This window comes from Brachypodium distachyon, chromosome 3 (assembly GCF_000005505.3).
Source record: "Brachypodium distachyon strain Bd21 chromosome 3, Brachypodium_distachyon_v3.0, whole genome shotgun sequence".
Lineage (NCBI taxonomy): Eukaryota > Viridiplantae > Streptophyta > Magnoliopsida > Poales > Poaceae > Brachypodium > Brachypodium distachyon.
This window is the reverse complement of record NC_016133.3, coordinates 20,081,864-20,107,725: the sequence shown is the minus strand read 5'-3', so window position 1 is coordinate 20,107,725 and position 25,862 is coordinate 20,081,864. Positions and strand designations below refer to the sequence as shown.

At 46.0% G+C, this 25,862-nt stretch overlaps 2 protein-coding genes across 15 annotated transcripts; both read left to right on the top strand.

Annotated features, from left to right (window-relative positions):
- The first annotated feature begins 2,602 nt into the window (after positions 1 to 2,602).
- LOC104583602 (pentatricopeptide repeat-containing protein At3g22470, mitochondrial) lies at positions 2,603 to 11,759 on the top strand. Of its 14 annotated transcripts, none has more exons than XM_014899949.2 (7): positions 2,603 to 5,515; positions 5,603 to 5,773; positions 6,768 to 6,820; positions 7,003 to 7,168; positions 7,248 to 7,354; positions 10,467 to 10,631; positions 10,725 to 11,439. In XM_014899949.2, the coding sequence occupies exon 1, from the start codon at positions 2,670 to 2,672 to the stop codon at positions 5,193 to 5,195; it is 2,526 nt and encodes an 841-aa protein (XP_014755435.1). In that variant the 5' UTR covers positions 2,603 to 2,669; the 3' UTR covers positions 5,196 to 5,515; positions 5,603 to 5,773; positions 6,768 to 6,820; positions 7,003 to 7,168; positions 7,248 to 7,354; positions 10,467 to 10,631; positions 10,725 to 11,439. The 14 variants fall into 14 exon arrangements, with proteins under 14 accessions (XP_014755435.1, XP_024317986.1, XP_024317991.1 ...); XM_024462218.1 differs by having other exon boundaries at positions 6,992 to 7,168; XM_024462223.1 differs by lacking the exon at positions 6,768 to 6,820 and having other exon boundaries at positions 5,649 to 5,773; positions 6,992 to 7,168.
- An 8,232-nt stretch (positions 11,760 to 19,991) lies between these two features.
- On the top strand, positions 19,992 to 24,229 carry LOC100840134 (auxin transporter-like protein 3). The gene is made up of 4 exons (XM_003573681.3): positions 19,992 to 20,435; positions 20,545 to 20,939; positions 21,923 to 22,388; positions 23,501 to 24,229. The coding sequence occupies exons 1-4, from the start codon at positions 20,097 to 20,099 to the stop codon at positions 23,867 to 23,869; spliced, it is 1,569 nt and encodes a 522-aa protein (XP_003573729.1). The 5' UTR covers positions 19,992 to 20,096; the 3' UTR covers positions 23,870 to 24,229.
- Positions 24,230 to 25,862: the final 1,633 nt, after the last annotated feature.

Genomic DNA, 25,862 nt, shown 5'->3' with positions numbered 1-25,862 from the left:
TTTCTGGCTTGGTGTTGCCATCATATGTTCTCATGCCCCTGGGTAGCTGGAAACCCGGGACAGGTGTCTCTCTCATGATCCGGTAAGCAAAGCATCGTGGTCCCGGAGGACCCTGCTCTTCCAGAAGCTCCGACAGATAGATTCTGTCGAGCCGGTGGCGGGCATCGAGCGGCGACACTTGCCGGTTTCCCACTCGAGCTCCGAGTGGACCGATGTTGTCATGCTCTCGCCTGAGATAGCCATCATCTCCTATGGCCGAGTACCCATCATTGTAACGGTCTTGCCTTTGATCTTCACCTTGATATAGGGGGTTGCGCCCGGCACCCTGCTGATCTGCAGCAGTATTGGGTGCCGGACCCTGAGGTTGGTGTCCATGTCCCGCCGCTTCTCCTGTCAGGTTAGTTAGCTCTTCTGCTGCAGCCTCGGCAGCCTTGAGATTTTTAACCGGAGTACTATATTTCGGTTTCAGTGCCGACACATAGCTTCCCGACATAGCAGGGGTAGCTCTACAATCCCTAGCTATCTCGGCATTCAAGTTCTTACCCCGGTAACGCACCTCTCCTACGCGATTAGGGTTATGCATAGTAGTAGAGTTAAGACCATGAGCTTTGTTATACTCACGGAGGGAGATCTCGAGCTCTTGTCAGGCGCAAGACATCGACAGCTTCTTGAAGCAGGTTCCGGCGCTGCTCTTCCAGCTCAGCTTGAAGCTGTGCTGAGTTGGCGTTTGGAGCGACCGGTGCAGCCAGTCTCTCGATGGTGGCCTGAAGTGGAGTCAACTTTGCTGGCACAGCGGAAGTGCCGGCTTGACCATCGATGTTCTCGGGCCTCTCCAGTGGGGGGCGTGATGTTCTGCCGGACTTGCTCGGGACGCCGGCGCTTTCAGCTGCGCCTTTGCCGGCATCACCACCCGGAGCCATCATCATAACCTCCATGCAACTAACGGGGCAGTCGCTATGCTGGCCGCGAGCCGCGCAGAAGGTAGGGGGATCAGCGGCTACCACCACGTGCTCAGGATACCAGCAAGCAATGTTAGTGGCGACGTAGACCTCGTGCGCACCGAAGTTGATGAACCGGCCAGCACAGAGGAGAGGTGCGTTGTTGAAACAACCTGCGTTGTTGACGATGAAGCCCAGAGAGCCGAATCTCTGGACCAAACCGGAGACTACGCGTTCTCCAGTGCCGAGGATGCTTCCTGTCCGGATGAAGACTCCAACCAGCGCTGCTGCTGTCCTCACGGTGGGCGCCAACTGTCGTGGTGGTGTCACGGCAGATGCCATGGGATGGCTTATGTTGAGGCCGATAGACGATGGCGGATCCGGAGGAGGGATGGCATAGTGAAACTTCACACAACGTAAAGAACACACGGTGTTTACCCAGGTTCGGAGCCCTCTTGTAGAGGTAAAACTCCTACTCCTGCCTTGCTTTGTATTACCCGAGATGTATGAGAACTACAATGTTGCTCCTTGAGCTGTGTTGAGAGGAAGAAGAAGAAGAAGAAGAAGAAGAAGTAACTAGTACTCAATGGGGGAACCCCTCTCACAAGAGGGGTGATGCCTCTATTTATAGGCTAAGGGTGTTACTCTGCCAGGTGGGGCAAGGGGCCACCCTGACCATACTTCCGGGCCCGCCGGGTACTGCCCGTGGTCCTCTCCGGGTTTTTTCGGGAGGGGACAATGCACGTAGCGACACATCAGCATCACGCATGGTTCAACACGGTAGCACAACGCGTGCTGACTATAGCTAGCAACTGGGCCGAGCTTTTTGCGAAAAGCCCGCCGGCAGAGGCGAAGCCAGGATAAATGATTGTTGGTGTCGGGAACTTTATTGCAATAGTTTGAAGTTGTTTTGGATGGTATCATTTCTTTTGGGTTGGAGGTATAAGGGTTTGAACCAAAGTCAGCCCCCTTTGATTCAAAGGAATTCCAAAAAAGAATTGGAGGATCTCGAATCCTTAGGAATTTTTTCTATATGGTTCGTTTGATTCAAAGGATTACAAATTATAGGAAATTTTCCTTATGATTCATTTCTATTAGGTTTTGTAGGAAAAATTTCATCCACTCCAACCTCATTGTAAGAATTCTATGTTTTTTCCGTGCATAATCAAACATCATCTAAATCCTGTAGTATTGAAGATGACATGCCACTTTAATCCTGTATTTTCCCTATTCATGCCTTTTGGAAATCATGTGAATTAAAGAGGCCCCCACTAGTGTCAACTGAGACCAATGAAATATTCTAGCTCCGTCCCTGCCCGCCGGCACGCAAGCCTCGGATGGGCTTGGCCCAACACGAGGATAAATGGGCGGTGTCGGCCCATAAGGGCTCGCTGGCCGGCAAGGTCCTACCCGTTTAGCAATCGTTTTTTTTAATTACATTTTTATGCGTTTTTCCTTTTTTTCAGCATTTTTTGTATTTTTTTTACCTGTCATGCTTACCGGGCATAGGCCGACCTAGCCAGGCTCCCTGACTCGTGTGCCATGGCTGGGCCTGCCATTGGCCGATGTGGGCCGGCACGACACGGCCCATTATGCTCGGGCCCTGGTGGGTCGGGCCGGGCTACCCGGCCCATTGCCACCTGCTGACTGCCTGCTCGAAACTCACCCACTGCCTCCGTTTCCCTCCTTCGTTCCCCTTTGTCTCCTCCGCCGCCGGCGCCGCCGCGCCCGATGCGCCTCCTCGCCGCGGCGGCGAATCCATTCAGGCATTTCCTCTTCTTCCCCTATCATCTCTCCACAGTCACCTTCACTTCCTCCCATCCCTGCTCCTCGTACGACCCCTCCGCGCAATTCCTCCCCTTCGACTCTCAGCACCACCGCCTCCTCGCCCTCCCCGCTTCCCTCCGCCGCGACACCGTCCTCGCGCTCGCGCGCTTGCTCAAGACCTCCCTGCAATGCCACCTAGATCTCGACACCCTCACCTCCCAATCCCGCTCCCTGCTCCCCGACCGTTTCGCCGCCGCCTCCCGCCTTGCGGCGTCCTCGACGGCGCTCCGGCCGTTTTCTTCTCTCCTCCTAGCGGCCCTCCTTCCTGGCGCGTCCACGCACCTCCTCGCCTGGTGCAGCTCCGACCGCAGTAGCGGGAGCTACTCCGCCCTCCGCCTTGCGCTCCACGCTTTCCTCGCTGCCGGCATGGCGTCCGAGGCCCTCGTCGTGCTTGCGCACATACGCTGCGGCGGGAACACGCCCAGCCTTTCTGCAATTGCAGCACTGCTGCGGCTGCTGTTCCGTGCGGGTGAGGTCCGGCCTGCATGGAAGGTGTTTGTGGAAATGACTGCAAGGGGGCCGCGACCAAGCCTGGCCATCTTCAATGCCATGATCCTCGGGTTCTGCCACAGGGGGCTCGTCCACATTGGTTTGGGATTGCTCGGTGTAATGTGGAGGTTCAACGTTATACCTGATGCGTGCAGTTATAACATCTTGATCAAGGGCTACTCTGTGTTTGGGCAGGCAGGGGATGCTTTCCAGCTGCTTGATGAAATGCGTGAGTCAGGGTGCCAGCCAACAGTTGTGACGTATAACATATTGGTGAATGTACTGTGCCATGACGGGAATATGGTGGATGCAAGGAGGCTGTTTGATGAGATGGTGAAGGTGGGGATAGAAGCAAATACAATTACTTTCAATGTTCTAGTTGATGGATATGCAAAGGCTGGACGGATGGATGAGGCCTATGCGGCTTGCAGGGAGATGAAGGCAAGGGGATTGGTGCCTGACTGCTGCACCTTCAACATTCTTTCTGCTGGAGCATACAAGTTTGGAAAGGCTGTGCAGTTAGCGCATGGGCAGCAAGAGTTGCATGAAATGTTTGGTTCACGGATATCAGCAGATAGTGTGGATATGGTGGTCTGTAGGCTTTGTTGGGATGGACGTTTAGATGACGCCTGGAAGCTTGTGTGTAGTGCAATTGAGCAGGGTGTTCCAGTGAGCGTTGCAGGATTTAATGCTTTGGTTGCTGCTTATAGCAAGGAGGGATTTGATGAACAAGCTCTTGAGGTATATAGCGTTATGAACAAGATAGGTCTTGTACCATCATCACCCACTTTTAATTACTTGATAATGGGACTGTGCAATCAAGGAAGATTGGATGATGCACAGCTGTTACTGGAACATATGATTTGTAAGGGATACTGTGTGGGTACATCATTTACCATCTACATGGACTCATACTTCAGATCTGGTAATGTAGAAGGTGCCTTGAAATGCTGGGATGATATGGTGAAAGTCGGCGTGCAGCCTGATTTTATTGCCTTCTCGGCATATATCAGTGGTCTTTGCAGATTAGATCATGTTAATGAGGCTTATCAGGCATTTGTTGAGATGACAGGAAGAGGATTTGTTCCGAACAATATTACTTACAACTCCCTCATATCTGCGTTTTGTAGGGTCGGCTATGTCTCTGAAGCATTGAAACTAGAAAAGAAGATGAGGCAGAGTGGCCTTATTCCTGATGTTTTCACAAGCAACATTCTGATTGATGGTTTTTGCAAAGAGGGAAGGCTGGACATGATGAATAAACGTTTCTTGGACATGTACAATAGTGGTTTAACTCCAGATGTAGTGACATACAATACAATTATCAATGCATATTGTGGGGCTCAGGATATGAGCAGTGCCATGATTTTCATGAATAAGATGCTTGCAGATGGTTGTGAACCAGATATTTTCACATATAATATTTGGATGCATAGTCTTTGTAACAACCATTTGTTGAATCGAGCAGTGAAAATGCTGGATGAACTTGTTGCTATGGGTTGCATGCCAAATTCAGTTACATACAACACATTGATGGATGGCATTTGCAGTGATGTCCTTGATCGAGCTATGATTCTGACTGGCAAATTGATTAAGATGGCTTTTCAACCCAACACTGTCACAGTTAATGTTTTCTTTTCTCATTTCTGCAAGCAAGGTTTTGGAAAGAGGGCCCTAGTGTGGGCTGAGAAGCTCAAAGAAGATTCTGTTGCTTTTGATGATGCTACAATGAATATACTTGACTGGGCATACAAGGAGATGGAGGATGACTCCCAGGCAAGCAATGCAGATATTGACAGGTGTTTGTTTCTTGAGTTCTTAATGCTCATGACATACAAGGCTATGCGCAATAGTAGATCCTCAAAGTTTACATATGTGCCTATAGAGACAGTTTTTTATCCTGCTGGCAGTAACACAATCAAAGTTTTGGATACTGGATGATTGTTGAATTTCGTAACCACACAGGTTACTGGGAAACATTTTGGGTCACTGGTCATGTTGCAGGAAGTGCTCACTATCCGTTGCTTTGGATGAAACATTTGATACTATGGCTACCGTTCACACTGGTACTCTTAAAACGAGAGCCGCAAAGCTTAAATGCTAATGAAATGTTGATGGCAAGGAGCATGTTTATGACAAGGCATTATCCATTACATGCCCTGCGGCCAAACAACAAGTGAATTCGAAAAGTTGTAAATGAAAATTTTCAATCTGGACCAGGAATTCATGCAAGTTGTCACCTGCATATCAATTGATTCAAGGTTTGTAAAAGTCTCTTGATTTGTATTGTAATTATTTCTGTTGCTATCTAGTAAAGATCGTAACAGTTTGCTGTGTACCAAATGTAGATCTCGGTGCTGACACTCACACTGATTTTTTTATTATATATGGAAGAAGAGCAAGCAATCCAAGGCTTTTTATGGGTTATAGGGTTTGAGACGAGCAATCAAGTATGCTTTGTCAGACAGACTGAGGCTAAAGGGGGTTGCATCTGGCTGGATCTTCTGTCTTAAGCTTCTGTGAGTTTTGTTGTTTCCTTTTTTCAGATGGACAAACAGTTAGTTAGGAAGAAAGGCTTGTTTCCAAGATGAAATTTAGATAGCAGAACAAGGTTTGAAACCACCTTTGTTCACTCAAGAGCACAAGTTTGCATAAGTTGACTAGGAATCTCTTGTGCAGAGGAGCCAGCGTTCCCATTTGCAAATATTGCATACAATATTTATGATACAGTGTCCCGAAAATTCCGTTCAAATTCATGGATACTATGCAAACACACAAAATTTTCTATATAACATTCAAAGCTACCAGTTAATACAGATGAACTGTGCAAGATGCCCTGCTTGTGTTATTTGGTTCTCAATATCAGGGACGAAATGCTAGCGGCATTGCATGCTTGCAAAATTTTATACCTGCTGCATCCATGGATTCCTTAATTATATCTGGATCTTATTAATATGTGTGTTTGTGCACAAAAACACATATTAATGCAATGCAGTTGTAGATGATATCATCGAAAATTGGTTCGTACTCAGCAGTGCGATTTGAATTTGGTCTATGTGCATCAAGAAATTAGAACTCTTCCTTTCCTTATAAGTACTTTTATCAATGCAATCAGTGGGTCATGTACATAAGTAACTTAACACGGAAACACAGGAGGGGTCCTATTATACATCAACCAAAATATCAAGGGCCCAGTTTCTAGTTCTTGTTACTTGCAAATGCATAAGACAAGGTGTCGGGCGTAATGTCCTCTCGTCTATATGGGTGGATTGGAATTAGGGAGTCTGAAGTGACGAGTATAGAAGTCTGCAGGGAATAGTACTTATTAGGATGTCTAGGGTAAAGCAAGTTGTTTACCGTGTGGTAGGCACGGTTAGCTTGCATCATGTTAGGAATGGCCTTATGCCCATGCACCCAATATAAGGAGCTATGTATTTCATAACGAGGCAAGCAAGAAGAATCAATCTATTATCCCCTAAATATTCTTTTATCTCAACCTGTGTCCTACTGCAGCCTTGCATTTGGCGATGTTCAGCACAGTTGTCATCCCATTGTGAAGTTCTAAGGTAATTGTTGGGGGAGTGGGGTGGATAGCAGGCTAGACAGCTCACCACTTCAGCACTTCGTAGCACTTCCCCTTCAGCACTTCGTAGCCATCTGAATTCCTCTGGTAGTTTATCTACTGTTCACTCTGGCTTTACTTTCTTACTTTCCTCACTCACTTCTGGTGGGCCAAGTGTATCTGTAGACCCACTTTTTTTAGTGACCGAAGAAGCGAAGAACCCTTCATGGTGGAATTCTTTTTCGTCGTTCGACCTGCCATCCTCCTCCCTGGAGGCTGCGTTCCCCCTCCTGGTTCTGGTGGATTGCAGCAGGCAGAGCAGGAGTGGTCGGGGTCTTCGTATTCATCACAGGTAAACCTTCATTTTCCCCATCTCTCTTTTCCTATAGTTCCTCCTGTGCTTGGTGAGCACAAATTTGTAGGTCTAGCAGGTGGAAGAAGCATGGTGGGCGAACAGTGGCAGCAACATCCACAAGTGCATCAGGCAATACGTGGAAGCGCTCCGATGACTACGGATCGACTATGAGGTCTCACTCAGGTAACTTCTTCAGCTCCATCTTCTCAGTTGGTATGTGGTTGGCATGTACCAGGCACAAAGTTAAGATTTGTGTAACTGGTCCTACACTCATGCTTTCGCAAAGAAAGAAAATCAAGAAGTATACATGAAATGAGAGGGAGAAAATTTGAGTGAAGAAAGAAAATGGGCTATATGTTTGCGAGGTGAAAATCAGTGAGTAAGAAAATCAAGAGGATGCAAGGAATGGACTGAACCAAGAGTGAAACTGTGAAAGTAAAGGGAGCAAAAGCCAACAGCCTACATAAGCTTATGTCCTTACTACTGTAGTAAATTCCCCACAAAACCAAGAGAACCTTGAAGCCATGGTACTGCGTACTGACCTAAAGAGACACAGGGAAGGAAGGAGAGATCATGAGCCTCTCTTTCATAGCACCCTAGCAAACCTCCACAAAAACCTAATATCTGCGCCATGGTTGTAATGTACTCCCTCCGTCCCATATTAAGTGTCTCAAATTTGTTCAAATATGGATATATCTACACCTAAAAAGCGTCTAGATACATGTAATATTTCGACACTTAATACGGGACGGAGGGAGTAGCAGCCAATGAAAGTAAGCAGGAGCCAGGAGGGAGGTGGCACAGCAGAGGAGAAACTGGGAAAGCGGAGGAGAGGACCATGCCGGTGCCATTGCAGACTTGGGATCGAGGCGGCGGCACGAGTGAAAGGCAAGGGTGAAGAGGATATTGGAAGACCACGAGAGCCGGGGGAATTGGCAGGAGCTTCTGCGTTCAAATCCATTCCCGACCAGATTAAGACATCTCCAAATCCCCAAGTTTTCGAGGTACTCCCTCCGTTCCATAATTCTTGTCTCAAATTTGCCCAAATATGAATGTATCTATTCCTAAAAAGCGTCTAAATACATGTAATATTTCGACAAGAATTATGGAACGGAGGGAGTATAACATTGAATTTGAGGGCACCATGGTCCATGGATATGTTGTTGCTTACTGCAGTACTGCTTGCTATGTGTTGATCTGGTTTGGAGGAAAGATAGGATAGAAGGGGAAAATGGGAACTCTCAACTACAAAAATTATTTAGGTCACTGTTGGACTTTTGTAGGCATCTGTTTCGCCTGTCCTCATCAAATGTAATACTGAAGTTGTGTATGTAAATGTACCACACCCATGTGCACAGTTCAGAGGCAGGTCTTGATAAGCCGGGGAATTAAAAGAGCAATACCATGCTCCGATTAGCAGTATATAGAGAGAATGATTAGATACCTCGAAGATAAGCTAGATCAGGTGCAGTTTTCAGAACTAAACCACAGTTCTAGCCCAATATCCTGGATTGCTAAGTACAGAGGCAACACATGACTTTACATGCACAAAACATGGCACTACATATCCATAGGAGTTATTCAGCGGAGCTAATCTCAAACCAACATCATTTAACATTTGCTAACTAATTTAGTACTCAACTAATTAAGCAATCAGCATCATAATCCTCAACCAGTTAATAAAAAAGCAGAGACCACTCATTAGCACACAAGTACTCATACATCTCCATAAAAATGCATATCATGGTGAAGTATATAGCAAGTTAGCAACATCAACAGGTCAGCAGGATGTAGTCAGTTTTGTGTTCTGATAAGTTCTAGAAATTGCACAACTATCAGATGTTGAGTAAACCCATATCGGCAAGAGTAGCCACGCAAGCATATTTCCTGGAGAAATTATATTGCCTTTGAGAATTTAGGAACAGAGGGAGTAGCATCTATGATTGTTTGGACAAATACGCATGCACATATCCGAAGTGATAAAATAGACTTGAGCACCCATTTTTTTGGTATTAGAAATTTTTATGATGCTATGTCAAAGAATGCCTTGTATGAATAAGGTGTACAGAGCTAAACTGAACCATATTGACGCTTTACTTCTTTCTTTTTTCTTTTTCTTTTTTTGCGGAAAGAACCATACTGACTCAAAGAATAGGAATAGTTTGCACTTGTTAAAAGAAACAAATCTACTGTTGTAACACATATTCAGGTTTTACGGAAAATAAATTTGGTCGCATGAAACCCTTAGCCAGTACGGTAGCTTACAACTCTAGTTATTTGGTTTGTCGGAATAAATCCACATACACATCTCTAGGTATACTCATGCCTTAAGGTAAATGAACCAGAACTTTAGAACTCAGTCCACCATGTCATCGAATCAGTAGCTCCAGGTTTCAAATTAGCATCACAGCTGAAACTGTGTAAAGTTAGAGACCGCACACTCACATGTTCACCTAGACATTATCAGATAAATCCCCTTCGAGCTAGCATAGTGACCAATCTATTAAGCTAGTCTGTGAAGTTGTTTTAGCTGGCACAATATAACAATTAGGCATTCTTTCAATCATTTACCTTCAGCGAAAAACGCTGACTAATCACAAAGTGAAACTCTGGATATTTCTCACATTAACTTATTGGTTGTATATAGAATTAGAATGAAATGAATCAAAGATTATACCTCACATGAATGCGTAAAATCCTATCCTTTGAGAAAGCGCTATATCCCTCGCCATGGATGCGTGGAATCCTATCGTCCAGGGAAGTGTTATATATCTCATCTTGGATGCGTGAAATCTTAACTTGTTTAGGGAGCGTGACATCTCTTGCCCGGGGGTGTAATTCCATAAAATGGTATATATACGGCAGATGGGAAAGGCAAATATGACTTGGAACCTTTAGACCTGACCACTCACTGCATCGGGACTTCGGGAGCATCACCTCTGAAGGGTGTAAAGAAGTGTGACATTATCACTTCATATTTCTGGGTAGGAACAAACAACGGCAGGAAAGAGGCCCGATGATCTTAGAATTTCGTGAGATAAAATGTAATCATTTTCAAGGAATGTTTTTGAAAAATCATGGGGTTGGGAGCTCGGCGACAAGGTCACCTTCACCAACGGCTACGGCATTCTGCAAGAAGCAAAGGTTGACCATGTCGTACCCTTGAAGAGTGACCATCGTCTTTAGTTTTCTCAGGATTGAGCAGCGGTGTTGCGGTTGTTCTTGTCGGAGATGACGCAGTATAGAGTGGCCCGTGGTTGAGCTTAATTCTTTTTCGTGTCCCTTGGATTTGCAGCAGCAGAGCAGCTTGTCTACCAGGGCGGCAGGGTTTGCACAGCATACCCGTATCCCTACAACTGTAGAACAGGACACCTGCCATTGCTATCCTGGCCTCCTCTAGCAGCAGTGGAGATGCATGCCATCCTTGATGGTGGCCAGCCAGCCACCACGGCGGAGATCGGTGAGAGTCCCGTCGCCCATCCACCATGAGGCCTTTGGCCTATGGTATCTGATTTCACTAAATTCTTGCTTACTGAATATACCTGTTTTTCAGGTACAGTGAACTAAAGGATGCCAACACAAAATACCAATCAGGAGGACAAAATGATGGTTCTGCAGAGGCGATGACGAACGAACGTCGTCCCCCCCTAACCTAATGATGCAAGTACCGGCAAAGCTCACAACCTTTGCAAATCCAGCTGCATGCCTTGCCTCCCTTCCTCGCTCTCCTATACAGTAAACACCACGCAACATCTGTACGTACATGCTCGCCTGTGCTGTGTTCTGGGCCATCGATCTGAGAGAGAACTAGACCAGCAGCCATCATGCACTGCTGCTGCATAACGGGGATCACGAAAACAGGAAGTAAAAGGAGTGAATGCATGTGCCCGTTGTGATTCCTTTCGTTGGTGTGAGAAAAGACAGGGCCGAGGGCTGAATTGGTAAAGGTGTACGTTGTGTATTATGTTGGGCATCATGGCATCCCCTGGCGTGTGCCGGCAGCTGCTCGATCTGCTGTGTGGTGCGTGCCATGGCGATTGATTGATGGTCGTCGGATAATTATTGGGGATGTGGGGAAGGGTTTGATGTAATTTGGTAGTACTCCCTCTGTTTCTCAATTCTTATTGTGATTTTACCGTTTTAGTACAAATTTGAACTAAAATCACGATAAGAATTTAGAAACGGAAGGAGCAGCTTTTTAGGGTGAAATCTACAGGTATGTTATGAACATATATATCCAGGCGAAGGTGAACGTTGGGTGTATTGCATGTTACTATCCCAGACAAGATTTGGATTTCTGATTATTATTAATAATAATAATAATGATAATAATAATAATTTTCTGTTCTTCCAGCGTGCGTGTGTGGTGGACTAAAGCAATGCTGGTGCCCTCTCAGAAAAAAGAAAAGAAAAGCAATGGTGGTGCTGGTGCGATAGGGCGACAAGGGCACACAGTGACGGTGGTGGGCCGTCGTTCGACAGTGGCTGCTGGCGGGGCACGAACTTGTGATCTAATAGGTGTTCGAAAAACTGTACACATATATTCATGTTTTGTTTTGGATGAGAAATAATGGGTTGATGTCCCCTACACACACTGTTCCTCTTGCAATCTAGACGCCAGATGCTACAAGGCCAGCTAGCTTGCATACTCTGCACAGCATGGACGGTCGATCACAGCTAGGTGTTCAGCACCTAACAGATCTGCCGTTGCTCGATTTATCTCACAACTCTATGAATGTCGCTCAGAAACACGCATCGTCAGAATTCAGAACTCTATCGGCACGAGGATTTTGCACCGAAAAGACATGCATGTAGTGAGAGATGGACGACATGTAAGTACTATACGTTCATGACATGATGCCTGGCTAATTAAACCCCTCCGTATCTCGTGGGAGTCATGAGAGATCAGACCAAGATCCTCTCTCCCAAAGGTATCACGTGGCGGACTGAATGTCGAATGTGTGCTCATGTGCATGTAGAATATATAAATACGGCACTACACAGTACGTACTACTTGAGAATCCCTGAGAAAGTATATACTTTTGCAGTATTTAAAGTGTATAGGTAGCTTTTTTGTCTCTTCAAATTGTCAACTTGGCTTTTTGATGTGTGTGTGTGTGGACCGGCCGATGCATCTCGGCTCGATCGATACCCTTTTGATAAAGAGATGTTGTCTCATCTACACGTTCTACAAAATAAAGTCGTCACAACTCACAAGCAGTGCGGTCCGCTCGATGAGCATAGCCAGAGGTGTTCTTAAAAGTCTTTCTCTCATAGTAAGTCTCATCAACTATGTACATATAAAATGTTGGACTATCTATCTATCTATCTATCTATCTATCTATCTATCTATCTATCTATGTATGTATGTATGTATGTATGTATGTATGTATGTATGTATGTATGTATGTATGTATGTATGTATGTATGTATGTATGTATGTATGTATGTATGTATGTGTGTGTGTGTATGTGTGTATGTGTGTATGTGTGTATGATTCGTGATGAGTAGAAACATACGGTGGTGGCGGCGTAGTCATGAAAGGCGCAGAATACCGGCTTTGTCTTGAGTAGGCAGGGGCGCAGGGCAGCCCACGAGATGCGCCGGGCATCATGTCTCCCAGTCTCCCTCCCCGGTGGATGGATGGATCAAATCTCTCCGCTTTTCTTTCTTAATTTGTGTGTGATTTCCTCGTCTCATCCGTCGTTTCCGCGCGTCTCGTAGCTTCACAGCATGGTGGAGATAACGGTGCTGTCCACCGGATATACGTACATGCGCATGTGCTGATGTTGCTAGCGGCTGCTGTGGCTGCTGCTTGTGCTGATGTTGCTAGCATTTGGTATTCTGGTCCCTAGGAACTAACTGTTTTTTATTTATTTATATGGTGACGGTAGAGGATTCCTGTGAAACTCCTACGTTTTTCCAAGTGAGCTCGATCAACTTGAACTTTAGATGGATCGTTGGTACCACAATAGTACAGACTATCTGCGTTTATCTTACTCCTGTTCAGACTTACTGCTAGTATTATAATGGAGTAATTACTGGCATACGCCGCCATGGGCTCATACTTAGTTAACTAGCTGGAGGAGCCAGAGAAGAACAACGGCAAGCAGCCGGCCGGCATCAACAAGCATGCGGCCATGATTGGTGATTCTGATGAGCCGAGACATACGGTCCGGCCGCATATCTTCACCCTCACTAGCTTCGCACTTGACCGCGGTCATAAGCTAAACAGTACTACACGCCTATGTCGTAGCTTGTCTTTAGTTAGGGGTACCTCATAGGGCACGCGTGCCTCTTCAGCAAGAGGCAGGTATCCGTTCAATCTAACCATGCATGTGGCTAGCTGTGATGTCATGCTATTTCTCTATTTATTTTTAATACTTATGTTACTTTGTCGCCTTCGTCACTACTAAAAAAGGGCCACTAAAAAAGGGCTAAGGATTTGAAAATTTGATTGAGAATTTGAATATGAGATTTGAAAATTGAATTAGAAACGGACCATTTGGGGGTCCTGTTTGCATCCCTAATCGAAGCTCAATTGGGATTTGGCATTGAGGGAAATTTAGCATGAATATTGATTCTTCTGTTTGGCATTACTCATCAGTAAATTTTCTTCTAAATTTTAATTTTGAGCGTATTGAACATCGCACCTCCAACATATATTGCAGTCTCTCCATTTTAAAATATAGGGATGTATAAAGTTTGAGCAAACTTATAGCTAGGAAAATATGTCAAAATGTACAATATGTACTTAAGATACTATGAAAATTATATTTCACAGTGGATTGAGAGTCATGTGTTTCATATTTGTCAATGGTTCAACACGCCATTGAAAAACCCTTGCCCTCTTCGATGATGAAGACATGTCTACATGCAAAGGGATTTTCACATGTAGAAAAAAAAAGGGATTGATTTTCACATGTAGGGGCCTGGCTCAACCTAAGACTTGCCACTAACCCAGATTGTCTTCGTCGACGTTATTGTTTAGTATGTCATGGATTCTCTTATTCCTTACTCCGTACTTCCTTAGTCGAACTTCTAATTTTTGTATTCTTCTTAAAACCATACACACAATTCGCGGACCCAATGAAGGGATCGACGGAACCTCTTTCCGCCGTTTCTCACTTAATGCTGTACTGTTTATAACCCGGTGGTGGCACCATGCGCATCCAAATTTTTTTTTGTCGTTGTCCCACTACCGCCTTCAAGTAAATCGAATTCAATTACATGATGCCGAGGCTTCATCATTCTTCAAGAAAAGTGCACCATAATTAGAGAGCACCACGAATGATGGTGGTGTGGTCAAACCAAATTTCTAAATCGTTTGTGCATTGTTCAAACCAAAAGACATAATTTCCGAAGAGCTAATTGTTTATGGATTTCTAGCATAGGATGCACGAAGAAACTGCCCTTATGTCTGTTGATTAATTAAGCTCTTCCCCCTTGTCATTGGGCAAGCAAAGCTGCAACTTGCAGGAGCTAGCTAGCACACCCATTATATTCTGCAGAACCTAAGCAGCTGGGAGTAGTAGGTAGCTAGTGCTAGCAGGCTCGGCGCACAGCAAATTCTTATCTGAGATCACACATTCCCTTTCCGATAAACATTTGCATGGAAAGGCCCGAAAGCGAGCAGCGAAAGCGGAAACAGTCTGCGCGAGCCCCAGTGAAGGAATGTCCCCCAGGCCTGCCCCGAGGAACTCGATCGCCCCGCTCTGCCACCGACACCTGGGCCCGATGCTAGCTAAACACTGGTCACACAGGTGGGACCCGCTGCTTCTGTGAGTGTGACCCAACTGTCAGAGACGGCGCGCAGCTGGCTAATGAGGGTCATGAGTGTGTCTCCTATGGCTTGGTCTCCCAGCCTCTCTGCCTCCATGTGTGTGCAAAGTGCCTTTGGAGTGCTCGCCCTCTCTCTATCTGCACTGTTGGGTGGTGCAACTCCGGGGAAAGGAATGAAAGATAAATTAAGTGTAGAGACTGAGGGAAATGCTCGAAAGGTGTGACACGCTCGCCGCAAACGCAATGATGCGGGTTCTCGGCTCTCCACGTCTCCAAAGGCTTTAACTTAGTTCTAATTTTATCTCCATTTGCTCTGAATTTGGGTTGTTTATCTACGTATGCGCGATGTACAACACAAGGAGGAGCAACAACAGTCATCAACGACGATGGGCCGGATACAATCCACCATTACACCTACGTACGTGTCATCGATCGGCACATGGTGAACCGCGTGTCATTGGACGAATTGAGTGTAATTTCAATTTTGCAGAAGCATATATGCAGGGGTTTTACGAGGAAATTGCATGCACGATCCATAAACTTGGCAGTGATGTTCACTTTCATCCATAAACTTGCGGATTTAAAAAATGTCCCCTTAAACTTGGCATGTGGGTTCACTTATAGTCTAAATTGATGAATTCAGGCTAAATTAGGCTACTCTGTCATCTTACGTGGCTGGGTGGGTCTTCTTTGCAAATTTGTGGCTGTTGTTTTTCTTTCATTGAACCCCAGGTATTTTTTGGCCTATAACCCGCGGTCCAGGCATCGCTACAAAGAGATGGCATGTTTGATTTATTAAAAAAAACCTCACTCGTTGCGTGTTAAACCGTTGGGCCTTTGTCCTCCTCAGTTACACTGCCTCGCCCGAGGGAGACGAAGCGACGGAACAGAAGGGCCGGACTGTCGGAGGCGATTGTCAACAATCTCCGACGGCACAACCGGCGACACCCACACAGATGGAATCGCGTAGATGACGACGACTTGAACGGCGGCTCCATTGACGTCCACACGAATGACGTCGATGGCTTCTGCGGCAACTACTGGAATAGCGACACGGCCGGCGCTTGCTTCAGGAGAGCAGTGGGAAGATTTGGGAATTTCTGAGGCTAGGGTTAGGGATTTAAGCTGTGGGTTAGAACCCATATTTTTCCGAGGGGGCCAACACAAGATTCCAGAAGCCGCAATTTTGCAAAAAGAACCCCCCGAACCACGTCAGATGTCAGCGTGGCCTAATTTGGTCTGAAATTATCATTTTGGACTAAAATGATCCAACTTGTCAAGTTTAAGGAGCCGTTTTTCAAATCCACGAGTTTATGGTTGAAAGTGAACATGGCTGCCAAGTTTAAGGATCTCTAATGCAATTTCCTCGGGTTTTACCGGTTAAGATACTGGACTTGTTACTTCTAAATCACTTGAGGAACGATCATTTCCAAATTCTTGGACTGAAATAGATGACTTAATTGGTCAATTCAAGGAGCGGTAGATCGGATCGGAGACACGCATGACGCATATGTACAATCAAAAGCAGCATGTTGGCTTGGATTGCAAACACACCTAGGTTGAGATCGAGCAAGCTTAATTCGCTTAATTAGGGCTCTCATTTGCTACGTACGTATAAGGTGCATGCATATGCATGGAGGGTCCTAGATTCTTCGTGTGCCTTTATCTAAAAAGATATTCTTTGTGCCGCTAGCTCTCATCATTGGGAGGTTACGGATTCATGTCTCCTTTAGTTTTCCAGGTAGGCATGGGCAGTAGGTACGTAGTTTCTATATAGCTAACATTGTTAAGGGAGGAAAGGAGCTAAAAAAGAACTTTGGTAAGTGTAACATTGCCACCTGATTGAGATATGTTCATGCATGCATGAGAGTTATCTAGCTAGCTAGCCATCACAAGACAGAAGTAAGATCGATTGAATGATATGAGGATGTGGGATGGAAACTGAAGAGTTGTTGGCCGTTCGTATAGTGCGTCGACCTTCATGTTTTTGCGCTCTCATTTTTAGGTGCATTTTAAGTACCTATCACAAAATTGTGCCCGCGAGTCATTGGTGTCCCATCAACTACCAGGCCATTGCTAGTCTAGCATCAGAACAGATATTTGGATTGTGATAGAATCGCCATATTGAGTGACGGAAATGTTATTTTGATGGATTAATACATTGTTCCCACACGGCAAGTTGATATCGCGGTGCAATTTCCTCTTACAGCTCGTTTGGCATCCATCCTTTCATTTCATTTGGTATAAGTGAAATGAAATCCAATTTTTGATAGGTTTTCATTTGGTTGAGTTTGAATTCTGGGTTCAAAAATCATGTTTGTCTACCAAGTGGATTTGTAGAATGAGAGATAATTCCAAAGAAATGATGGCTTTTTAGAGAGGAATTGGGGTTAGTTATAATGTGATTCCAGGAAATTTGAGATTGAATTCCTGTGACCAATTCCGTGCCAACCAAACAAGTTTGTTAACGTTGCTTGTCCAAATGGAGTAAACCTGTTTCTTTTTATGTTCTCCTGTTATTATGTCTCTTTTCTATTTTTTTGATTTTTTTTAAACCGAATGAGTCCTAAGAGTCTCTCTATAAATAGCACAAAATCGCTTAAAAAGACTCCAACTGATCCTATCTACCCACGTCATGCGGCAATTAAGCACAAAAAAAATGAAGATTTAGAGCACGCTTGAGCCGAGTTAAGTGGCAAACAAAGATATTATTTATGACTTAATAGTCTAAATGACTAAACGTTGTTCCGACGCAACATGTTGTGTAGCCCATGGTGCAATTCCCTCGTAAGGCTCTTGCTAAATTTGTTTCATATTATAAGATCTTTGCTCGAAATTATAAGATGGTTTTAATTTTGTTTTAAGTCAAATTCTTACGGTTTGCAGGCCCGTCGACGAGGGTGCGTGAGGTGCACGACCGCCCAGGGCCTCCAAAATCGTGGGGCCTATAAATCTACCGGTAGTTGTTATGGTATTAATCGAGAAAAGTGGAAACAACGCTAATCACGCATGGCGATTGCTCAAGTCCTGCCTCCGTCGCCTCGACTTCGACTACCCTGGATCGACGCCACGCCTCCCCGGCTGGCCGAGGCGCTTTGCCAGTCTGCCCCTTGTAGTTCATCTCATAATCTCGTTGATCAGACCCGTAGTTGATTCACTTGATTGGTGCGTGCATTTAGTCCGTGGCCATCTTCCCTAATCCATCAGCCCTCGCCAGTTGACTTGCTGCATCGTCTAGGCGTCGCTTATCTCCTGGGACGAAGCCCTCCGTCCGTGACTCAGCAGTTTTTCGCATCCAAGTTCGGCCATCATGCCTCAACGCCTAATCAGGTCTTCAGATTAATAATATAACACTATTCTTTATTGATTCATTAGGTCAATTCAATAGATTTCAATCTATAGGACTAATCAATTGATCGGTTTTATAATTGCAGTCAACAGTACGCGGCATTGTTAGACCGTAGCTTGTCAAGCTATTGTCCGAATGTGAGCGTTGTTGTTCTGCTTTTTGTCATAATTTCATGTCTGGTCCGAGTCCGACCCTCTCTTCTATTTCATTGATAACCTGTGGAGTAATTCATTCAGTTTATTGCTCCAACACTAGTATACTATTCCTCCGTTTCATATTAAGTGATTCAAATTTGTCCAGATATGAATGTATCTAAAATAAAAAAAAGTTTAGATACATGTAATATTTCGTCACTTAATATGAAACGGAGAGAGTATATTTCTAGAGGTTGTGTGAAATAAGACATATTGTACTTTTGAAGTTATATAAGTAAATGAAATTGTCCAAATTTTGGGACAAAATTTTCAATCTTGCTCCAGGGCCTCCAATTCCTGGAGAAGGCCCTGACGGTTTGAGTAAGTTTACAGAAAAATCTATTAGCGTCTACAACTACAACTTAGTTTTATTAAATCCGTCATGAACTCATGATATATATCTTCATATATAGTTCACACATTTGATTTCATAAATAGTATTATTCTAGTACATTTTTATATAGGCTTGAACAAATTTTTTAAAAAGTTTGATTAGTGATGACAAAAGTAGAACATATTATAATCTAAACCGAATGAGGGACTATACATAAAAAGGGCGCTCGGGGTCGAACAAGAAGAAGAAAAAAGAAACCCGGAGAAAAACTCTGATCGATGCTGACGGTGTGATCCTCCGCTCCCACGAACCACCAGGATTCACCAAAAGTAGGCTCAAACGGCAACAATATAAAATGTAACGGCCGGCCAGACGAACACACATCTCGACACGAAAACATGCAAATGGACCTCTTTTATTCTCGCTAGCTCGATCTCTCCCTCACGTGCACTGCATCACCGCAGGATCGAGCTGACTAATTAACTAACCAGATTAATAAGGCAGCGAAACCGACATGCTTTTCGATCTTTTGCCGCGCCATAAATAATTCCACAAACAATGCTCGTATAGCTAGACAAATTATGCAGCAGACGCGAGGAAATGCATCCCAGCCGAGCAATCCTACCCTAGTCTAATCACCAGCAGCATTCGCTCCGACCAAAATGCTAACCCGGGCGGACGGGCGGGTCACGAGGCTTCTTCGGCTTGCCGGCGCGGGCGCGGAGCCGAGTTCGCGCTCGGGGCACGTGTCGAGTCAGTCCGTGCGTGATCGATCGTAAGCAACGAACGGGTGCTGGTTGCCTGGTTGGATCAGCTAGCTCTGAATCAACCCCGGCCCTCCTCCTCCTGCAGCATTTGGTGCGCTAAAAGTATCCAGGCACCGCACTTTTTTCATGTGTCCCCTGACAGGAATGTCCCACGCTCAGGGGCTGTCAAGAAAATGAACCCCGCTTTCCGTTGCATCTTTCCTGTTCTCCAGCTTTATGAGAGCATGCAACCTTTGTTCTTGATCAGAAAGAGCTATACTACTCACCTTGCACATGCAGAGAGAGAGAGAAAGGGTTTAGTGTGTGGAGGCATTTCATTCTTTTACATTTTTTTTATGCCAGAGCTGCTGGAGCGCTGCCTCTGCAGACTCCTCCGCGTATATATAAACACCCCGACCTAACACCGCTACAAACAACAGCAAGCAAATTAACCCGGCCGGTGCCAAGAAAAGCTTCTATACCACTAGTCATAAGCAGCGCAGATTGAGAGCTAGCTAGCATGGCGTCGGAGACGGCGGCCGGGAGCGCTCTGGCCGACGAGAAGGCGGAGGCCATGGAGCAGCAGGAAGCAGGCGGCAAGTCCCGGCTTTCGGGCCTCCTGTGGCACGGCGGGTCCGCCTACGACGCGTGGTTCAGCTGCGCGTCGAACCAGGTGGCCCAGGTGCTCCTCACCCTGCCTTACTCCTTCGCCCAGCTGGGCATGCTGAGCGGCATCCTCTTCCAGCTCTTCTACGGCCTCCTCGGCAGCTGGACCGCCTACCTCATCAGCATCCTCTACCTCGAGTACCGCACCCGCAAGGAGAAGGACAAGGTCGACTTCCGCAACCACGTCATCCAGGCAAGCCCCAAATCAATTCAATCCTCATAACACTCCATCGACACATCCTTTTCCATCTTTTTTACTACATTCTTCTCACATTGTTTTTGGATGCATTTTTTTTTGACAGTGGTTTGAGGTGCTGGACGGGCTGCTGGGGAGGCACTGGAGGAACGTGGGGCTGGCGTTCAACTGTACGTTCCTGCTGTTCGGCTCCGTGATCCAGCTCATCGGCTGCGCCAGCAACATCTACTACGTCAACGACCACCTGGACAAGCGGACCTGGACATACATCTTCGGGGCCTGCTGCGCCACCACGGTCTTCATCCCCTCCTTCCACAACTACAGGGTCTGGTCTTTCCTGGGCCTCCTCATGACCACCTACACGGCCTGGTACATCGCCGTGGCTTCCCTCGTCCACGGCCAGGTTGAAGGGGTCAGGCACTCTGGCCCCACCACCATCATGCTCTACTTCACTGGGGCCACCAACATCCTCTACACCTTCGGGGGCCACGCTGTCACCGTGTAAGCCGACAACACACCCATGCATGCATGACTTTACTGCTTTATCATCAGACTAATCTAATCCTGGTTCACTAGTTTACTCTATATATAGCAGCAAGTTGTTAACGTTGGTACAAATGCAACGGTCACTGGTGACAGAGCGTGCACGCTACTGCTGAGCTTTGTGTAGAGAGGGCTGGTCACGTGCAACGGGAATGTGCTCTGACATGTTGGCCCCACTCATGCAACGGCAGTTGGGGGCCATGCATGCACGCCTCAGACATGCATGCATGCCCCAAGAACACACACGTGCTACCCATACATACCCGAGCACACACAAATATTGAGGATTCATTTTCTGGTAGAGTATACCTGCAGTGTCAAATAGGAGTATTTTTCTTTTCCAAATGTTTTGGTGTGTGCAGTGGCCTTATTTTCCAACAAAGACAGGACCGTTGCATGCATGCATCACCTTACACTGTGTGACTGCGAGTTGTTCATGCATGGCCCACCGACACCTATACCCCACATAAACTACTAAAACTAGTCTCCATGCATGCCACCTTGTCACGGCAAAGCCCAACCACGTCCATCTCCATCTTTTTGTCCATGTCGTACTACGCGACACAACACGTTACGTACGTACGTGGTCTGATCTGGGCCGTCCATTGATTTGAATAGGGATGGAATAGGGAGCGAACGTTCCATCCCTGGTCTTCAGGCGCGACGGCTAGAGTTGCCATCCGCACAGAACTAAATTTGCCACTCTCATAGCCTAAAGTTGACATTTCCACATAACTAAATTGTCACACTACAGAATTAAACGTTCGCTCGAGGTAAAGTTGCCACCCGCATAAAGGTAAAGTTGTCACCCCTCACGAACTAAAGTTGCCACCCCGGCAAGACACATGGCGCGAATCGGATGGCTAGTAGATCGTTCGCTCCGAGAGACTAAAGAGTGGATGTTCGCTCGATATAAAATTAATTCCGATTTGAATATGCAGGGAGATCATGCACGCGATGTGGCGCCCGCAGAAGTTCAAGGCGATCTACCTGTTGGCGACCCTCTACGTCTTAACCCTGACGCTTCCGTCGGCGTCGGCGGCCTACTGGGCCTTCGGCGACCAGCTGCTGACGCACTCGAACGCGCTGTCGCTGCTCCCGCGCGACGCGTGGCGGGACGCCGCCGTGGTGCTGATGCTGATCCACCAGTTCATCACCTTCGGATTCGCATGCACCCCGCTCTACTTCGTCTGGGAGAAGCTCATCGGCCTCCACGACTGCAAGAGCCTCTGCAAGCGCGCCGCGGCCAGGCTCCCCGTCGTCGTGCCCATCTGGTTTTTGGCCATCATCTTCCCGTTTTTTGGCCCGATTAACTCTGCTGTGGGATCGTTGCTTGTCAGCTTTACGGTTTATATCATCCCCGCCATGGCTCACATGGTCACCTTCCGCTCGCCGCAGTCCCGCGAGGTACGACTGTTTTCGTCTCCACTAGCTCATTGCCGTGTTGAATTTCTTTTCTTAATTAAACATAAGGTTGATTCGGGTCGATTTGTGATCTCTGTGACATGCATGGATGGGTTTTTGGTTGTCCATGGCTGCACTAGCTAGCTGAATGTAGTGGGTCCTAGTTTGCATGGAGTGAGCAGCTGGCTAGCTGTGTACAGAAAGCAGCAGCTAGTACTACTACTGTTCAAGCAGCTAGCTAGCTAGTCGCCATTGCTGCAGATGATGTAGCCAGGACGGGTTGCGCGCAGTGTAGACACTAGAGTCCATACATGCTTGACTTGTCATGGAAAACCAGGCAGCACTGGTAGCCTTGGCAAGCCGCATGCATCTGTCGCTCTGCAATTATCTCGTCGGCGTTATCTGAGATATATATATGTTCAACTGGTGTCACACAACAAACACATACTCACTCCTGCACTAAAACAACAACAAGTATTTAGAAACTGAGAAACTGAGGGAGTAGATGATATAGCTCATGTACGTATTAGTGATCAATACTTCGCGCATTGTATACTCCACTGCTGTACATACAGTAGTAATTTACATTTGTGCTGCTGCTGCTGCATCATGTTATGTCTCGCTGAATGCAAGACAAAACCGCAGGCATGCATGTAGCTAGAGCTAGCTAGTAGCAGTGATCAACTGACAGGCACCAATTCCTTTCGACACAAGCTGTGATGCTGTGATAATAAAAGGTACTCACTGATCTATGTACAGACAGAGAGTCACTGTCTAGTGTACAATAAAGGTTGTGTGAAACGATGGAGTGTTTTTGTACCATCTGCTGTCCGGGAGCCATTGGCATCCATCGATGGAGCTGCAGGACATAATTCTGTCCGGACACCGATGATGCGCCATGCCATGTCTAGAAAGCAACAAAAGCAGCAACAATACTAGTGCACTCCACCACTTGATCGACCACTTGGGTCTCTCATCTCCACGCACCAGATGCCCCCCTTACTCGTGACATAATTATTATTTTCCAGATTCATATCTCCATGCCAATATGCCATTCTTGTCATTTTCGTCTACATGGTTTTGATGTTTCCCTCTCTCTTTTCTTGTGTATACAGAATGCAGTGGAGCGACCTCCACGGTTCGCGGGAGGATGGACGGGGGCGTACGTGATCAACTCCTTCGTAGTGGCGTGGGTCCTGGTGGTCGGCTTCGGGTTCGGCGGCTGGGCCAGCATCACAAACTTCGTGCAGCAGGTCAGCACATTCGGCCTCTTCGCCAAGTGCTACCAGTGCCCGCCCCGCCCGGCGGCTTCACCATTCCTATCGCCGCCGGTCGCTTTCAGCCCTTCCATGCCGCCGACGCCATTCAGCTTCAACTTCACCGGGATCTTCGCCCCGATGTCTTCCACCCCGTCTCCGGCCCCGGCACCGATGCCCTTCGGCCTTGGCCACCACCATCACCGGCACCACCGCCATGGTCTATGATCGACCGTCGAATGAGAAGCTAGCTACCACGGTGGTTTCTAGTTATTTAGCTAGCTAGTTAATCAGCAATGTTACTTCAATTAGCCCTAGCTAGTAGTAAAACCCAAGCCCCTTTTCTACCGTCGTGTCCTTTTTTGTTGTTATGGTTGTTGTTTGAGAGATAAAAGAGAGGCAGGGAGAGGGGCTGGTGGCAAGGCTTTGCTACTAGCTCTAGCAACCAGTAGAGTGAGTAGCGCGCATGTCAGAAATGCACGTTTGGAGTCTCTCTTGTCCTGTAATGTGTCCTTTAGCTAGCTTGTGTGTGGAGCTGCTTTTGAGGAAGAAAAAGAAATTGAATGTTAGCCTGCTCCTCCTGATGCATTCAAGCTTTCTCTTATTCTCATGCATGTATGCCCTGTTCGATATGCATTGCGTCCTTGATTCGCCACAATTTGTTGGTTGGCATACAAGTACTGGTGGTACTGTTTCAGTCCTGAGCTGCCACAAGATGTCTCCTTTGACCGCGTTTTCAAGCGCACTGTCTGGAACAAAGTAAGGCCCCGTTTGGTTCATAGGTTTTCTACAGGAAAAACGTAGGAAACGGTTATCCAAACTAATTGGTACTATACTACTATTTATGCGTTTGGAACATGGGAATGGGCCAAAGGAATTTTAATTAAAGGAATATTGTAGCAATCCCATGAAAATGGAGGAATTTCATGGGAATCAAAAGTTCAAAACATCCACCTAATCTCATTTTTCATTTCATTTGCATCGAACGAGACAAACAACAAAGAATTCGTGTGTTTTACCCATTCCTGCATTCCAAACATCTTCTTGTCAATTTTTCCCTGTGGTTTTCAGTCCTATACGAAAACTTTATACGATGCTGTTTCGGAGTAAGGAATAACTCAATCAGATTCTTTGAGATTCCTATGAAATAAAGCATTCCAAACATGTTACACACCTTCTTTTTTTTTCCCTCTTTGTGTCTACAATCCATGTGATTTTCCATTATGGTATCCAAATACCATTGCAGGAAACTTTCATGCGTTTTTGCTTCAGTAGAAATCCAGTGTATATGGCACCTCAAATGCTCAATTCTTAACTGGACCTCTATACGGATTTCCTTCCGGAAAGGAGGTTATTGGATGTTTGGAACGTTAGCGTTGCAGTAGACTCTTCCGCCCTGTGATGGAACAATTAATGGAGATTCGTTTATGGGAGGAAAAGTTTTGATTCCTGACATTTTTTCGAGATATTCTTGGCAACATAATTATTGTTTCTGTTTGCAAACTATCTAATTGCAGATACGGTTGTTGACAATATTTCACACGACTGTTTGAACAGAGGATGTTAATTATTAAGTAGAGAAACCTCTGAAATGTTTTCCCCATATTTCTCTGTTTAGTTGATGTTTTCCCATGGTTAAGAACTTAAGATGAATGAGATACAACATTAAATTTTCGATGAGTATAGGTTAGTTGTGGACTCGGCCCAGTCCACAAAGCAGGTACCCCTTTGGAAATAAGCTTTCTAAATATGTTACTGGATGAAGTTCTGGCGGGGCTTCAGAAGACTGATGTGAAGGAGAAGCTTGTTTCTGGAGCTGATATGCTGGAAACGGTGGCTTCAGAGTTTTTGCATCCGAGACATGGCTGGAGCTTGACCAACAGGAGAATTACTAATGGATAGGCTGTAACTTGGTTTCATCATTTGGCGTGGAGATCTGGTGATCTCACCTCTCAGTTTCGAGCTGGAGCTCGATCCTGTATTTACTTTCTGTTGTGAGGAAGACTTTTGGAACTCTAGTCTTGTAGCTTGATTTCATTAATAAAATCGGGGGCGTAGCTCCTTTCTCGTAAAAGAAAACGCTAGTTCTAGACTCGGTCCTTGTGAGCTATTCCCTCTGTTCCATAAAACAATTCATACATATTTGTGCACTTAGATCAATGAAGCTCTTGTTTGTAGTGCCCAACCATTCTTATTGGATTAAGATTAAATGAGTGTGAAT